Source organism: Thalassophryne amazonica, chromosome 9, assembly GCF_902500255.1.
Source record: "Thalassophryne amazonica chromosome 9, fThaAma1.1, whole genome shotgun sequence".
NCBI lineage: Eukaryota > Metazoa > Chordata > Actinopteri > Batrachoidiformes > Batrachoididae > Thalassophryne > Thalassophryne amazonica.
The window spans coordinates 35,268,058-35,285,131 of NC_047111.1; the positions used below are offsets into that span (position 1 = coordinate 35,268,058).

The 17,074-nt window shown below is 41.7% G+C and overlaps 1 protein-coding gene across 1 annotated transcript in view; it reads left to right on the forward strand.

The window, feature by feature from the left end:
* LOC117516976 (polypeptide N-acetylgalactosaminyltransferase 10-like) overlaps positions 1–17,074 on the forward strand; it is a 389,958-nt gene that overhangs the window by 181,492 nt on the left and 191,392 nt on the right. Inside the window, exon 4 of the mRNA XM_034177872.1 lies at positions 3,630–3,796. Coding sequence (XP_034033763.1) covers positions 3,630–3,796 — 167 coding nt within the window. The remainder of the gene's footprint in view (positions 1–3,629; positions 3,797–17,074) is intronic.

Here is a 17,074-nt window from a genome sequence, read left to right on the forward strand (position 1 = left end):
CTGCCTATGCCATGTTTCCCTAGCACGTCCTTCCATACATCAGAGTCGTGGCCCACTCTGGCGTTGAAATCTCCCATGATGAGGAGCTTGTCCTGGGTGTCAACACGCTGTAGAAGGTTGTGCAGATCGCTATAGAAAGCCTCCTTAACTCCGATGTTGGTCTGCATGGTTGGGGCATACACACTAACAGTAGAGGCAAAATCCTTGTTGTTGATGGGGAGCCGGAGTGACATGAGTCGGTCAGAATGTCCAACTGGCAAACTGTGTAACCTATGTGCTATGGCGCTCTTAATCATGAACCCGACCCCTGAGAGTCGACGATCTTCTTTAGCCTTCCCTGACCAGAACAGTGTGTAGCCTGTGCCTTCCTCGGTGAGTGACCCTTGGTCTGCAAAGCGCACCTCGCTGAGTGCAGCAATGTCTATGTCAATCCGTGCTAGCTCTTTGGCGACTAAGGCTGAGCGTCTTCGAGGACAATCGCTATTGTCTGAGTCCATCATTGTGCGTACATTCCAGCACGCAATTTTCAGTGTTCTTTGTTTTTCTTTTCGCACCACGTGTAGTGATGCCCGTTGGCAGCGGTGAGCCAACCGGGTCTAGTGAGACAAGCCATGTTTAGACCACCTTTTCTAGGTCTGTCTCCATGTGGAGCAAGCAGGGCTATCCCTAAACAGGGCTGCTTGGTCATCCAGGGCCCTGCCGGATGATGCTGTTGTCTCGGGTCAGCAGTCAAATGACCATAGCTCCTGAGCTGCCTGCATGCAGGATTGAGACTGCAGCTCCCAGTGCCATCATGCACCTGCTGTTTTCGCCGCTTTCCTTCCCGCCTGCGCTTGTTGCTTAAAGTGGGGATCAGCTCGTGCACACCAATTCCACTCTTTAGGCAAGGTGGCACTCCACAGTGGCACAGACAAGCTGAGACGGCTGTGGCGACCACCAGGCTGTAGGTTTTACATCAGAGTGACCTTCTCCTAGCCTCTGGCTAAAGAACCTTCCTTGGAGGCACGGGGGCAGTAACCCAGGCTGGGGGTTTAACATCAGGGTTTTCCTTCCCCTAGGTGGACCGCCTTAACAGGGCTAATGAGTCCCATCTACCCACTCCTATAACCCAGTCAGCTGGGAGTTTCGTGATGGCGGGAGCGCCTAGATCCCGTATAGGTCATGGACCTACCACTGCCATACTTGAATAAACAATATCTGTGTTGTAAAACAACAACAAAAACACAAAGCCAACCTAGTCAAAACCAAAGTGAGTGCAGCTCCAGGAAAACCTACCTGAAACAATCTAAAACTGACTGAAAATAAATCTGACTCAATCTAAACCGAAAACAATTCATCTAGCGCAACGTAACTATAGCTTGTAAGCTAACAAACGGAATATCAAATCAAATTAAATTTATTTATTTATTTATATAGCGCCAAGTCACAACAACAGTCAACATTGTTCTTAAACTGTTGGACTATTCTTAAAGCAGTTGTTCACAAAGTGGTGATCCTCGCCCCATCTTTGCTTGTGAACAGCAAACTATAAAATACCCTTCCCTTATACCATTAAAAAAGAATGGATACATCTAAAAATATATATACTCACAACGATACAAAAGAAATGTGCACGAACCAGATAACTTAATCAGTGTACTAAAATTTCAAAAGACATCCAAACATGCAATAGTGCACAATCCCAAGCACAATGACAAAATTGGTAAACCTAATTCTTCAAACTGTTACAGGTAAATATATTCTTTTTGTAAAGCCTTTTAAAGCTAACTAAGGTACCAAGTAAAGGTACCATGGAAACACAATGACTTTTTACAGTAGTACAGATCTTTAATTTCTCAAATAATAATGTTCTTCTCAAATTGTAGCTGGAGTCCCTTATTTTAAATAGGCTCTGGACATGTTGAGACAAAGGCTTATTTTTAACTTTATACATAATTTGTATTGTGATGTAATCAACTAAGTCCCAGAATTGTAAAATTTGTAAACAGGCAAATAACGGATTAGTTGACTCACGATATGCTTTATTACTGATCATTCTTATAGCTTTCTTTTGCAACAGAAATATTGGATTAGTATTAGTTCTATATGTATTTCCCCAAACCTCAACACAGTGTGTCATATATATATATATATATATATAGTCACAATTCTGCTTGGGACTCCGGCGAGGGCAGTCACATCTCCTCCTCCCTCCTCTTCTCCTGTTGTCTCTATCTCTGTCTCCATCCTTCAAAGTCCCGACTTCACCAGACTTTGAATTCTTTGAATTGCATTCAGAATAACCATGGAATTGATCAGCTGGTCTCTCAACTCTATTGACACCATCTTTTCAACAAGAAATTCAGGGCTGTAGGACCCTGCGTGCCCAGAAGGAACCTATCCTGCGGGCTACGTTCTCATCACCTGGAAGGAGTGGCACTTTGCACCACTCTTCGTGGAAGACGTCAAGGATTTTGAATATTAATGAATGTATTAAACACCAAGAATAGGTGTTTAATATATTCATTAATTTTCAAAATGCAATATAAAAATAGGAATAGAAAAAAAACACCCAACCAAAACAACACCCCTGTTCACTGTCAATCAGATAAAATAAAGATTTCACATGAATACAGAGTAAGACCTGTCATAACTCAGTCACCCAAAGTATACAGAACAAATCCAAATGTCACTTCTGCACCTGAGTAGACGGTTGGTCAAAAAATGTTAGAAAAGGCTCCCAAACTTACTAAAATTTCTTTTCAGAGCTCCTCAAAGCAAATCTTATCCTGTTCAATTTAAGATTAAATAATACATCTTTAATCCAATGTGACACTGTGGGTGGGGCAGCATCCCTCCACTTCAAAAGTATCAGGCGTCGTGCCAGCAATGTGGAAAAAACAGAGTTGTTGACCCCCTGCCGGGCAAGGATTTATTCTTATTTGTCTTTATGGTAGTTGGGCTTCTGCTGTCAGGATTATGCACTGCCCTGATCTACCGGAAAATTGGCAAGATGGCTGCCACCAAAACCATAACCCCATGTCTGTCAGACATGATTATCGAGGATGGTAAGGCTCTACAGTCTCAGACTGCATTGATTCTACAACTGAAATGCAAGTTGGAATGCAACTCGGAGCAGCTGTCTGCCCTGCAAAGGTATTGATGTTGGAGACCAGTGAATATTTATTTACACAATTGGATCTGGACAGTTAAGAGAAGCCACATTTGGCTTTGTGCTTCTCTGCATAACCCAAACACGGCAGCCTTATCAGCTACCGAAGGTCAAAATACCCTGCTTGTTTTTCCTCCAGAAGATTTCAACGGCCCTGGTGACACACATGGCTCCCTTTCTCATCTGCCCTCCCCCACAGACTCTACGCACACACGGACAATGACTGATATAAACCACCTACACACAAGGATGCATGCTCTCCCCCCCACCCCTACTTGTGTTTCTGTCAACTAGTAATAATTGTGGATTAATTGCTGTATTTTTGTCTGAGATAATTGGGTGTGATATGAATTACCCTTTTAGGGATCTATAAAGTTGTTTGAATCTTGAATCTATATGGAACAAGTAATGTATGACATGTTTGATGACATAATGTGTGACATGTTTCATGACATGTTTTGTGTGTATGTTTGTGTAGCTGTAAAAAGAAGTTGTATGTGGAGAAGCTGCCCAACACCAGCATCATCATCCCATTCCACAATGAGGGCTGGTCATCATTGCTGAGGACTGTCCACAGTGTGTTGAACCGTTCCCCACCACAGCTCATCGCAGAGATCATCCTTGTTGATGACTTCAGTGACAAAGGTACAACACCACCATTAACTGAATAAGTAAATACAGTTAGTCTTTCTAACTGTAATTAGGCTTTAACTTTGAGTTTTTCTTGCTCAGTGAAATGTGAGATGTCTGTATGGGGCTGTGTGAATGCTCAAAGATCATTTTAGTGAGAAGCACCACTCCCATTGTACTTGTAGTACTCGAAAGGGCATTTTGTGCTTTGAAAAGTTCAGTATTTCATGAAACCTACCATGTGGCTTTTCATGTATAGATCAGCAGGTGCATTAGTGTGGAGTTCAATTTGTGTCCATTACTGCTTAAGAGTACTACCTCAAAAACTCTGTATCTGATTCTCCAGCAGTGTGTCATGCCCCGTGAAGCTGAAGTGTGAAGCTGACGAAGGGTGTGCACTTTTTTACAACCTTAAGTCAGTATTGAAACGCATTTCACCCTTGCCTTACAATTTTCTACAGGGACTATTTCCCCACTGGTGTCTGAAAGTTCCACTGTTAATCCAGTGTCCGCCATTATTGTTCATGAAAATTTACAAAAGAAATGCAGTGTGTTAGCTGGCCTGGCTGGTAGTAAATAAGTGCCACTTCCACTTGGCCATCTTTACCAGAGAGGATTGCAGTATTTTGAGTTGTATCACTATTATTTAGATGAGCTGATTTTGTTTTTCTGTTGTTTGTGCTACCATAAATGCATGTATGTACATTTATTGTGCTGCATTTCTTCAGACTTTATCTTTATCTGAAATTATCTGTACTGATAATTTTAGTCTTACAGTGTATTTTTTTTAAAATACTGTGATGGCTGCCCATTCACTTTCATTCATTCCTTGCTGAACTAATTAAGATCATAGTGCTAAATGCAACCACGTCATCAAACAACTCTCAGATTAAATTAGATTAGATAGAACTTTATTAATCCCTTGGGAAGACTCCCTCAGGGAAAATGATGTTCCAGCAGCATTGTATAGCAGCACACAGGATAAGAAGCACAGAGTATCAAAAGTGAAAGTCAAAAACAATTTGCAAATATAAATATAAATACACAAATATAAATACCAGACATACTGATCAATACTGGTTTACTGGCTACTACTGGTTCTCTCCTTCCCATCGTCTGTCTTCCTGTTACTCCTTCTCTTCCTGACTGAGGAGTTGTACAGTCTGATGGCCTGAGGGACAAAGGAGTTTTTCAGTCTGTTGGTCCTGCACTTGGGAAGGAGCAGTCTGTGGTTGAAGAGGCTCCTCTGTTTGCTAATGACGGTGTGCAGAGAGTGACTTTCATCATCCATAATGTCCCGGAGTTTGTCCAGTGTTCTCATCTCTACCACCATCACCAGAGAGTCCAGCTTCATGCCAACCACAGAGCCAGCCCACCTGATCAGTTTGTCTAGCCTGGAAGTCTCCTTCTTGGATGTGCCCCCCAGCACATCACTGTGTAAAAGAGGACACTGGCTAACATGGACTGGTAGAACATCCACAGGAGTTTCCTGCAGATGTTAAAGGACCTTCTGAACTTCCCAAAGTCAATGACCAGCTCCTTTGTCTTCGAGATGTTGAGCTGTAGATGTTTTGTGTGGCACCAGGCAGCAAAGTCCTTCATTAGGTTCCTGTATTCCTCCTCTCTGTCATCCCTGATGCATCCAACAATGGCTGTGTCATCTGTGAACTTCTGGATCACACTGTCACGAGCACCACTAGCTTAGCTTATGACAAGCTAAAAGTAGACGCTCTCGTTATGGCCGAACAACTGAACAGTTTCTGGGTATTCTGTGTTAGTACGCGCCTGCGGCCAATGTGTTGAATGTGTGATGAATTCCTGCGCAAAAAGTAGTTCCCAGATAGTTGTGATATATTCCCCTGAGATAATGAGTATATCTCATCTAAATCAATTCTGAAATTTACCAGTTATAAAGATAACTGAGGTTTTAAGAGTGGTTGTAATAAATATTTAGAAACCTTGATGAAGAAGAGTTCAGAAAGATATGATTGGAATAGTTTGATTACTATTTACAGTTGGCAATGAAAGACTTGGGTGTTAACTTTGTGTTAAAGTCAGAACAAGAAGCTGCACTGAAAGAGATCTATCTGGGAAGAGACACATTCTGTGTTGTCACTCCAACGAGAGCGGCGAAAGTAGTCCGGCGAGCTCCATCTGTGGGCGAGCTATCCCACAATGCCAAAATAGCAGAGATGTCGGTCCAATGAGAGCGGCACTCTGAGCAGGGTGCTTCTGGATGTGGCACAGCTCAGACTTGTAGCAGAAGTCAGAGGTGTACAGGGTGAAGAGAAGAAGGACCAGCACTGTGCCCTGGGGTGCAGCAAATACGTGTGCTGTGAGAGTTTCAGGTCTTAAAATGGTATAAAAATGTTTCAAAGTAATAATAAAATCTTGATGCAAAGTTGTAGTTAAATTAGAATGTGAGTGGGGAGTTATAGTTGCATGTTCCCGTAAAAGGAACTCCTAAAAAAAAAGCAGACAGCCGGCTTGTGCTCTACTCGAGAGACACTTGAGAGTTTAAGTTTGAAAATAATCATCACTCTGAGTGTGTGTGAGTAGTATTTCACCATTTTCTTGTCACAGATACTAGATCTTTGCTTGCCATGAACTCACAGACTCACTGTAGAGTCTGGGTGGAACTTCGGTGGGAAAAAAAAGGCATTTTCCAAGTGTTGCCTGCTCTAGAGAACATGAAAGTGCTTAATAAAGTTACTGCATTTTCAAGAGGAAATTTGAGCTGGAGTATAAATTGCATCTGTCCAAAAATGCCTGTTTGCGGGGGGGGGGGGGGATACATATGTAAGTTGCACCGGAGTATAACTTACATTTGACACTTAATGCAGCAAGAAGCAAAATTAATATATTCACTGTGTGTTATTTATAAGGCACACACAGTGTTAAGGAGCACAGCTAGCAAGCTAATTAATGTCACTGTACTAGGCGCAAAACTTGAGTAAACCACTGCTTTATGTCAATGAACGGGTAACCATCATATGTGAGGTGAACGTACCGCGCAGTGAAATGCAAATCTCTCAGAAAAATTTACTTGTAAAACGGTAAAAATTCCAGCTCTTGTTTGTCATTAATTTCAACACAATGTTCTTGTAATTTATAAGTGAAAGATAATGACACAAATTTTGCTGTGGCTCTGAAAAAGCACTAAAAATACACACACAAGAGGGTGGGGTGCCCCCTTCCCGCACTCTCCCCTGCCAATGCAGAATACTGTGCAATTGCTGTGTTTTTCAATCAAACTTTGACTTCCTTCTTTCATGAAATCCCCGATTAATGACCATATCGCAGTAACTAGATGAGATATTGAAACATGCTTTTCTGCATACACTTCTGCTCTCCATTGACTAACAAATGTATCAGACCTCTCATGTCAATGACGTTGTGTGATGTCAAAACATTAGCTGGTAGCAGGGAGGCACTGTAATCGTCTGGGTGTCTTCTTTAAATGGCAGTCCTCATAATGGTCATTAAAATGACAGGCTGAACACACACTCCTCACTGACGTGCGTTTCTGCTGACTTCTTTAATCCTTTCAGGGGACGATGGCACATTTTTGTTTGTCTCACACTTCCACACACTTCCTCACACTTCCACACACAGGGTTGTTTGTTTGCATGTGTTGGTGGCTGTGTTGCAGAAATAATGAGCCATTTGGTAACAAAGGCATCTGCCAGATTCTGCAGAACTCCCAAATGTGATCTCCAGACACTCTTGCTTTTGTATGTCATAAGCAAACACACACAGTGTGAGTCATTATTTCAGGTCTGTATCTCACTGGCCCAGTTCTCATTTATTAACGAGACAGTGAAGCTCCAAACATGGCTGAGCTAATTACTCCACTCATCTTATTTCTGAGTGCACGTGCTCACCAATGTACAGGTTTTTGTTGTTGTTGTTGTTGTTTTAAATCGATGCACGCGTTAGCACAGACAGTGTTTTGTAATTACTGGAAACATGCTGGTGCTGGTGGTGGAGGGCGGTTAGATTGGAGCGCCATACACACTCCCCTCGCCTTTTGCTTGAAAGGGAGCATTCTGCTGCTGTCATTTTGTCTGTTAACTTTGTCCACTGCAGGCGGGAATGCGTCCCTTTGTGTTGTGCTGAACAGTGTTTGTAACCACTTTCTGCTCACACTGTAGTAAATATACATTTTTTTTTTACAATGTAATGAGCAGACATTTGGAAGTGTCACAGCTGGAAGAAAAAGACATTCTTCGACATGAGTCTTTGCTGATCGCTTGTTAGATCAGAGCTCCTGCTGAGTTGCGGTGTTGTGTCAAAATAATTGTCTGTCAGAAAATGTGAACAAACTGAGACTCTAAGTCCTGTACATTGGCATATTTTAAATAAATTATTAAACAGCAATTTCTGGGCTAGCTCTCAGACCAAGTTTAGTACTAAGTTTAGTCAAAGAAAGTAGCTCTATACACAACCATTGTGTATGTGTGTGGGCTTCCATACCTGATGATCATGTATGTAATGTGCCAAAATACTATATACATGATGTTTTGGATGAAAAAATGTTGGGGTTTTTTTCATTTTTTAGAGCAATTTCATATATATGGTAGGTTGATTGATCCTGCCACCTCCAGACACACACGCACTTACGAGGTCTGTTAGATAATAAGCCGACCCTTTTATTTATTTTTTTTAACTATATGGATTTGAATGACGTGCGATTACACCAATCATGCTTGAACCCTCGTGCGCATGCGTGAGTTTTTTCACGCGTGTCGGTGACGTCATTTCCCTGTGGGCAGGCCTTGAGTGAGATGTGGTCCCGCCCTCTCGGCTGAATTCCGTTGTTTCACACGCTGCTCGAGACGGCGCGCGTTGCTCTATCAAAATTTTTTTCTGGACCTGTGAGGAATATCCGAGTGGACACTATTCGAGAAATTAAGCTGGTTTTCGGTGAAAAGTTTAACGGCTGATGAGAGATTATGGGGTGTTTCTGTCGGTGTAAGGACTTCTCACGGAGCGGGACGTCGTGAGAGAACAGAGAAGATTCAGAAGAGGCCGGCATGAGGACTTTATGCGGACATTCCACTGTGTGATTACATCAGACATGCTTGAACCCTCATGGGCATGCAAGAGTTTTTTCACGCCTTTCGGTTACGTCATTCGCCTGTGGGCAGTCTTTGAGTGAGGAGTGGCCCACCCTCTCGTCGATTTTTTTCATTGTTTAGGAATGGCTCAGAGACTGCTGCTTTGTTTGATCAAAATCTTTTCAAAACTGTAAGGCACAACTGAGTGGACACCATTCGATAAATTCAGCTGGTTTTCGGTAAAAATTTTAACGGCTGATGAGAGATTTTGGTCTGGTAGTGTCGCCGTAAGGACGGCCCACGGTGCCTGACGGCGATCTGCGCTTCAAGGCGGCAGCGTCTCACCGTTTCAAGTTGAAAACTTCCACATTTCAGGCTCTGTTGACCCAGTAAGTCGTCAAAGAACAGAGAACTTTCAGAAGAAGTCGGCATGAGGAGTTTATTCGGACATTCCATTGTTAACGGACATTTTGTAATGAAAGAACGTGTGGGCAGAGTCACATGTTGGGCCGGACCCGACCGCGGGGGGTCGCGACAGGAAAAACACCTCTGTTTGAAACCTTAACGAGCAAGTTGGAACATGCCCAAGCTGTTAAACAATTTCTCAGTTACTCACTTGTTGAAAGCCATCAAAAGCCGCCTGAATTTTACAAATGGTTTTCAACACGGAGGTGTTTTTCCTGTCGCGGCGCACACAGATTTGCCGAGTCATCACAGAAACCACTCGGCGAATTTGCGCGCACGTCTTTCATTACAAAATGTGCTTAAACAGTGGAATGTCCACATAAAGTCCTCATGCCGGCCTCTTCTGAATCTTCTCTGTTCTCTCACGACATCCTGGGTGAATTAAGCCTTAAATTAGGACGTTTTCAGGTCGAAACAGGCCGACGACGGCGCCTGGAAGCGCTGCGCGACGTCCCGCTCTGTGGGAAGTCCTTACACCGACAGAAACACCCCATAATCTCTCATCAGCCGTTAAACTTTTCACCGAAAACCAGCTTAATTTCTCGAATAGTGTCCACTCGGATATCCCTCACAGGTCCAGAAAAAATTTTGATAAAGCAACGCGCGCCGTCTCAAGCAGCTTGTGAAACAAAGGAATTCAGCCAAGAGGGCGGGACCACATCTCACTCAAAGCCTGCCCACAGGGAAATGACATCACCGACACGCGTGAAAAAACTCACGCATGCGCACGAGGGTTCAAGCATGATTGGTGTAATTGCACGTCATTCAAATCCATATAGTTTTTTTTTTAAATAAAAAGGTAGGATACTTTTCTAATAGACCTCGTAAATTTTGCATCTCTTCAAATCCCCACACTCTTTCCTTCTTGGAGGCTGCCATTTTGTCCAACTAGTAATTCACATGATCACCAGCTCTTCTCTGATTGGCTGTTTGTTGGCAAACTTCACCAAACATGTTTTAAAGAATGAACATGTCCAAACTTTTGCAAACTAGTTTGGTGGTGTTTGTCAATATGTCTACACTACCAAACTCGGGCAAACTTTTCATTGCAAACACCACCAAACATGAAGTTTGGTGGTGTTTGCAAACAAATGTTTGCTAGTATAGACTAGGCTTTACCACCTTATTATTTCTTTTGTTTTTCTTGTTGCTTAATGCTGACAAATTATACTGTATTTGTTGTCTTTCTGTTGCCCGATTGTGTTTTGTTTTTTTTTTTCTTCTCTCTCTGTTTAAGGTGTGGCTCCATCCAGAGATGGTAGTGGGTGTCTTCTTGTGCAGGCCTCCCATCCTGTGGACCAGCATGGAATCCCAAAAATTCCTGTATATTTGTATTGTTAATTGTGTCGGTAGCATAGTCCCCTTAGTCCCCATAGTAGAGCGTCACCCATTTGAGTCTGGTCTGCTTGAGGTTTCTTCCTCAAATCATCAGAGGGAGTGTTTCCTTAACCACTGTCGCCTGTGTGCTTGCTCTAGGGGTTGGTAAGATTGGACCTTACTTGTGTGAAGTGCCTTGAGGCAGCTTTGTTGTGATTTGATGCTATATAAATGAAATAAATTGAATAAGTTGAAATTGCAATGAAAATGCTAATTTGTGAGCAAAGAAACATGATCTATCCTGGGCAGTTGTAGAACCCATCTACATATGTATGCCACATTTCGTGCAAATCAGTGTATAAACATTTCACTTTTGACCTTGACCTCAATGATTGCCCTCGGTGTGGAACCCACAAAAATTTGTGTTCCAACTTTGGTGAGCATTGAAGTGAAAGAAAAATCACAATTTAGACTTTTGAGCGCAGCGACCCTGATCTTTGCCAAAAACAATTTAGTTTTCAATTTGTAGCATGATTTGCTGAAGGTACACCACATTGTTTGCTTTCACAGACGTACGGCACAGTAGAAGCTAAATAATGTTTGTGTTTGTTGGTCTGTGTACAGAATAACTTAATTTATATTCATAAGTGTTACATTTAAACAGATCTGGACCTGATTCCACATATTTTCTTTCCTGTTATTTTTTATAGAACATGTTTTCAACGTAAAGAACATATTTAACACCACTCTCTGTCTGCGAAGGCGTGGACTTTGAGTGCACCTGCTAATTAAGCATTTGAATGCTTTTACTTATCGTTCCACGTTTAAGGAGGCCAGGTCAGGTTTTGGAGGATATACTGGTTCTGCATGTTGCTGCACCTACTGCCTCATGGAGCCCATCTGGGTTCTGACTGGCAAACAGCCAGGGGAGTGCAGTAGTCCATCCTGCTGTCCTGAAAGGGGCCATCGATCTGCTGCAGCCAGGTGTTCTGTGGGCGTCCTCTTGGCCTTGTCCAGTTGCTTCCTTTAATGTTGAGTCTCCTCTGTGTTGGGTCACGAGTTAGAATCTGTGCCACAAATCCCTCTCTCTCTGTATCTGTTTTTTTTTTCCGAGTCACTACCACAATATGAGGCATTAGACGACGTGATCTCATATGTGTGTGGGTGTGGGTGTGTGTCCCTCAGGTTATAACATTTATACATGTTGGGCAGCCAGATGTTCTGCCTATCCTACTCCTAGGTGTATTTTTAGTTTTGAGAAGTCATTTAGCTGAAATCTCGGAGCTTGTTAATGTAGAATTTTCTGACTATGCTGAATGCTTGAAATTTTAGGAGGAAGTGTATCCCTGTCTCAGTGTTACCTGTTGGACAACGACCGTATTACACAGAGTTGCGTAATGCAGCGTACCGACTACACCGAGCTTATGCAGCACTACGTGGCAGTATGATGAGGGATGCAAAGGGGTCTGCGAAATGGATGCAAAAACATAAATGTTTAATTTTTTCACAGACTTTTGATGTCTATACAAGTCTATACAACACTCCGCTACTGTATGTAAATCTGCAAAACACTATGCTACTGTACACCAAGCCTCTGCAATTTGTATGCAACCCTGCGCCAGTGCAGTGAAAAATCCTTTTAGGTTTTTTATCAGTACGTAGCTGCATTGCTAGATTTTAGTCATCCTGCTGGACTCTGCTGAACTTTACTGGCAGTAAAGCTGCAAAACCATGGAAGAAGAGACACGCAGCACAATGCCACTCTACAGAGGCCCGGTGTGAAAGGGGCTTTAGCCTACACTTGGTTCAAGTCCATCTCTGATTTTGCATCTCTGACAGTATCCAGATATGCTGCTTGTTCATACTTTCTTTTTAGGGTCAGATGGTATTTTGTGTTTCCTCTTTCCAATGTTCCAAATAGGTTTCTTTACATTGTGTTATAATTTGATTGACTCTGATTGGGGTTTTGACAGCCGTGTTGTTGTCAGGCTGATTTGAGTGTGTTTATGAGGGGTGAGGTCAGATATTGGGGACTCTTTTCTGCTCTCAGCTCTTGGGTTTACAGGGCTTTGGAATGCAAAGTGTCCTGGGGGCTGGACTTAAGGTGCTTGGTAAACATGTTGTTTTGAAAGGTAATTGTCAGTGGGTATCTACCTAGTTCTGCTCTACATGCATTTGTTGATGTTTTTCTCAGTATGTGGAAAATCTGTCTGCAGAATTCTGTTTAGACAATTTCTTTGGATGTTTGTCCCAGTGAGTTTAGCTATGATGACTGAGTGGACCCCATACTTCACAACCATAGAGCACAGTGGGCTGGTTGACACTGTCAAATATTTTAAGCCAAATTTTACTTGCAATTTAAACATTGCAAAATTTTCCTCAATTGGATTTAGGGCTCTTCAAGCTTTTTCACTTAATGCATTCACTGCCATATTGAAACTCCCTGATGCTGTTAGCACCAAGGTGAGGAGAACTATGGTGAACTGGCATTTGTTCTCTTGACTTTTCAGATGTTTTGGAAATTCATGACATTAGTTTTTCATATTTACTGCTGGGGTCCAGGTCTTACAGTACTTTTCTACTGTGTCCAAATGTGACTGTAGTCCTTGTGCAGTAGGAGACAGTAGAAGAAGATTATCAATGTAAAACAGACACCTGACCTCTCTAACAAGTAGGGAGAGACCAGGGGCACCACACTGATCCAACTGAACATCCATTTCATTTGTACACATGAAATAATGTTGGACTGAAATTATTACCTCCGCCAACACAGTTGGAGGAGGTTATGTTTTTGCCCGTTTGTTTGTGAACAGCCCGGAGCCCACAATTTTTTATATATGAAATATTTGCTGAAGATTTATATCCTGATAGGCAAGACAGGATTCAATTTTGAAGGTCATAGGTCAAAGTCAGGAAAAATCTCGGAAAACTTAAAAAATCCCTATCTTTAACATTGAACGCATTTTCAAAAGTTCATAATTCTGTCAAAAAAGATCAAATTTATTTTGTGTTTGATAGCATTATGTAGCACAGTGTACCCCATTTGGTGTACATTTTGCATTATATCTCAATCAGAAGTGCCTCAATCACTCTCATTTGTGACAGTGAGGTGCAAACTGGCACGTTCAATGAAACTAAGTTTGATCCACATCTGATTCTTATTGCAGATTTAGTGGATATTTGATTTTAACATTGAAAATCCCTTTTGAACCTTATTTTGTATTATGTTTTAGCTTATGAAAAGCCACTTCTAATAAGACTTTGACCTTGAATTTTTTTTTTTTCGAAGGTAAAAATTTGTGGAATTGATGATAATGTAGGTGGAGATTTGTGCTCTATGAGCGCGGTGCTCTAGTATTTCCTGCCTTCCTTTTGTTGCAGTGTCTTTTCTTTTGCGTTTTGACAATCTGATCCACTCTTACATGTAGCTGGGTCCTCTGCCTCTCTGCTCTTCTTTGTTTTCTATTGCAACCACTTGTTTACTCCACTGGGAGATAGGCCAATCTAAATTTAATTTGTAAGCTTCTGTAGCCCACAAATAATGACAAAAGTGTAAAGTGTATCAGGTACATTAATGATACCATGAAAGATCCTTGAAAGAAGCTGGATTTTCTTCTTGTAATTCTTCTGTTGGATTTTTCTGTTAGTATTTTTAAGGCAGTTTCTCCTTTTCTCTATTGCTTAATCTTTATCTTTTGGTCTGTATTCTTTCTTTTTTGTTTCTTTCTTTCTTTCATTCTTCCTTTTCTTCCTGAGATTTTGCTCCGAATGTGTAAGACCCCCGTCGCACACAGCAGGAATGAGGCCAAATGGCGTCAGAATGATGAGTCGGCCCACATCTGAAAAGTGTTGAGGTGCAGTCTGGAAATGCTGGATGGGAGTCTTAAGGTGCCCTGACACAAGCGTGTTTTTGATTCACGCAACAGCACGACCTGTGTCGTGATGATGCCAGCCACTGTGTTCACAGCTGGACATCGTTCTTTGTTCTACCGGCTGCCACGTGCTCTGTGCTGGACGCTGTGTATATAAAATAATTATTTCATGGCAGATTAATCATTTTTCTGCAAATTGGCCGTTGAAAACAGCTCTAATCACTTCCTGAATCACAGAGGAGGCTACAGCCGGAGCCGTTCGTGTGCGCGTGCATTTTGAGCCGTCTAAAAAGGTAATTATTTCACTTCTTTACATTATCATGGCTTGATAAAACAGTTGTGTGTTCTTTCCTTCTTGTGTGCAGCTGTTAAAGTATGTTTATAACAGATTTAACTACTTATAATCCTATAATCCTTCAGACAAGCTGCGCTGTGATGCGATCCTCTGACGTCACCACTCACTCTATTCACTTCTTGTTTACTCCACTTGACGAGCTGCATGTTGTGTTGGAGGTTAGATCGCACCACATAGCACATTTGTGCGTGAAAGACTTTTTGAACATTTCAAAATTCTCTGTGCACATTAGCATGCACCGCTGCCCCTCTGGCGTCCTGTCTTCACCAGTTAAAGATGAGTTTACTCTCCAGCACGACACATCACGACCTGTGTCGTGATGTGTCGTGAATCATAAACATGCTCGTGTCAGTGCACCTTTAGAACAGTCTACACTGTCGGTCTCAATCGCTCGTCTGCCCCGAGTGTGGGCACCATCAAGGTGGGACAACTGTCCAACGGCGGTCTATGTGCAGTCTGAGCATCATCTCATCACAATCTACAGATTCTGACAGCATCGAAACAGGATACTTTTTTGGAACCACAAGAAAAAAAGCATCATCCAGCCACGATAGGAATTTTTACCAAAACAGAAAGGCTGTGTTTTTTTGGGAAATAATCATTACCCTGTGAATTGCCGAAGTGATGATAGCATGTTGTCACTGGTGTGTGTGTGTCTGTGTGTTTGTGTGTTGGTACTTGGATCAACATCTAGAGGCAGTTACATTTTGGAGTAGTGTGGTCAAGGTCAAGAAAAACATGGTCTGGAAAACACTATTTTTGAATATTTCAATCAAGAAGCCTAGAAGGATCAAACTTGGTCTGAGTATTTTATTTTATTTTATTTTATTTTATTTATTTATTTATTTTTTGACAAGCTATGAGATTTTGGAGTAGTTTAGACAGAGTTAAAGTAAATCGCCTTTTTTGTACATCTCAACAACCAAGAAGTCTAGATGGATGATCTAAAGCAGTAGTGTCCAAAGACATTCCAGAAAGGGCCAAGAGGGTGCAGGTTTTCTTTGCAACCACTGAGTCCATCAGGTGATTTCACCGATGAACTCATTCCATCTGCTCAAAGTGATGTTAATTGATGAAATCACCTTTTGGAGTCAGTTGTTGCAAAGACATCTTGCACCCTTTTGGCCCTTTCTGGAATGTCTTTGGACACCACTGGTCCATTGACCAGCGAAAGATCTGTGATTGCACGGTATAAATTATTTCATAATTAAGTCCCAGTAGTGCACATTTATATCGTGGTGTGCAGAGCGCACAGGGTATGCTTCAACCCTCTGTCTTTCATTGATTCAAGATTTGTTTTCACTTACCTCTTTAACCATTGCATTTTAGAATAAGTATGGCCTAAACAAATATTACCTTATTATGTACTGGTTGCTTTGTCTGTAACATTTTACCTTCAGTAGCCAAATCACCTTCTTTAATCAATAACAAGTTCTGAAAGAAGGACAAACAGTTTTTGGTAACTGTGTACATTTTTATTGAATTTCTTCCAGACGTTGGTTCAGATATAGTTTAAACTCTCACTTTTTTATAGCAATCATTTCTGTGATACAAATAGATGAATTAAAAACATGTCTAATCAGGATGAAGGGTGTCATCTGGATCTCTGGTCTCAGCTTGATCCATTTCAAGAGGGAAAGTGATCAAGAGCAAAGGAGAGCGCAGTTTGTGATGACTCCTGCTTAAGTTGTTTTATTTGTTGTAACTCACTGCCGACATGGAAAATAAATAATTCATGGTCTATTTTCAGATTGCGGTTATTTTTTTCTGTGATGCTAATTAGCAGCCGTATTCTCTGTAGTGTAATCATAACTTCGCTGCAGACCGACGTTTCAGGAACAGACTTTTTTTTTCTTTATCATAATTAATACACACGTTTGACTCAAAGGATGCCTGATGATTTCTATTAGTTTCTCAGTGAACTTAAGTTACTCTTGCTGGAGTTGATTTGTTGTTAATAAAAATGAAATGAACAAAACAACTTTCATCCTTTCCTCCAGACTGGATGTTTGTAATATTTTTCCCCGTCCACGACATCATAAGCGTAGTTGTGTGAAGTCATCATGAGGCTGTGCTGAGTATTTGTGCAGTGTTTGTGTTTAACATGTGCAGGCTGTGAGGACCTTTGATTATTGGGGTCATTCTGTGTTCTCTCTCTCTCTCTCTCTCTCTCTCTCTCTCTCTCTCTCTCTCTCTCTCTCTCTCTCTCTCTGTGTGTTTGTGC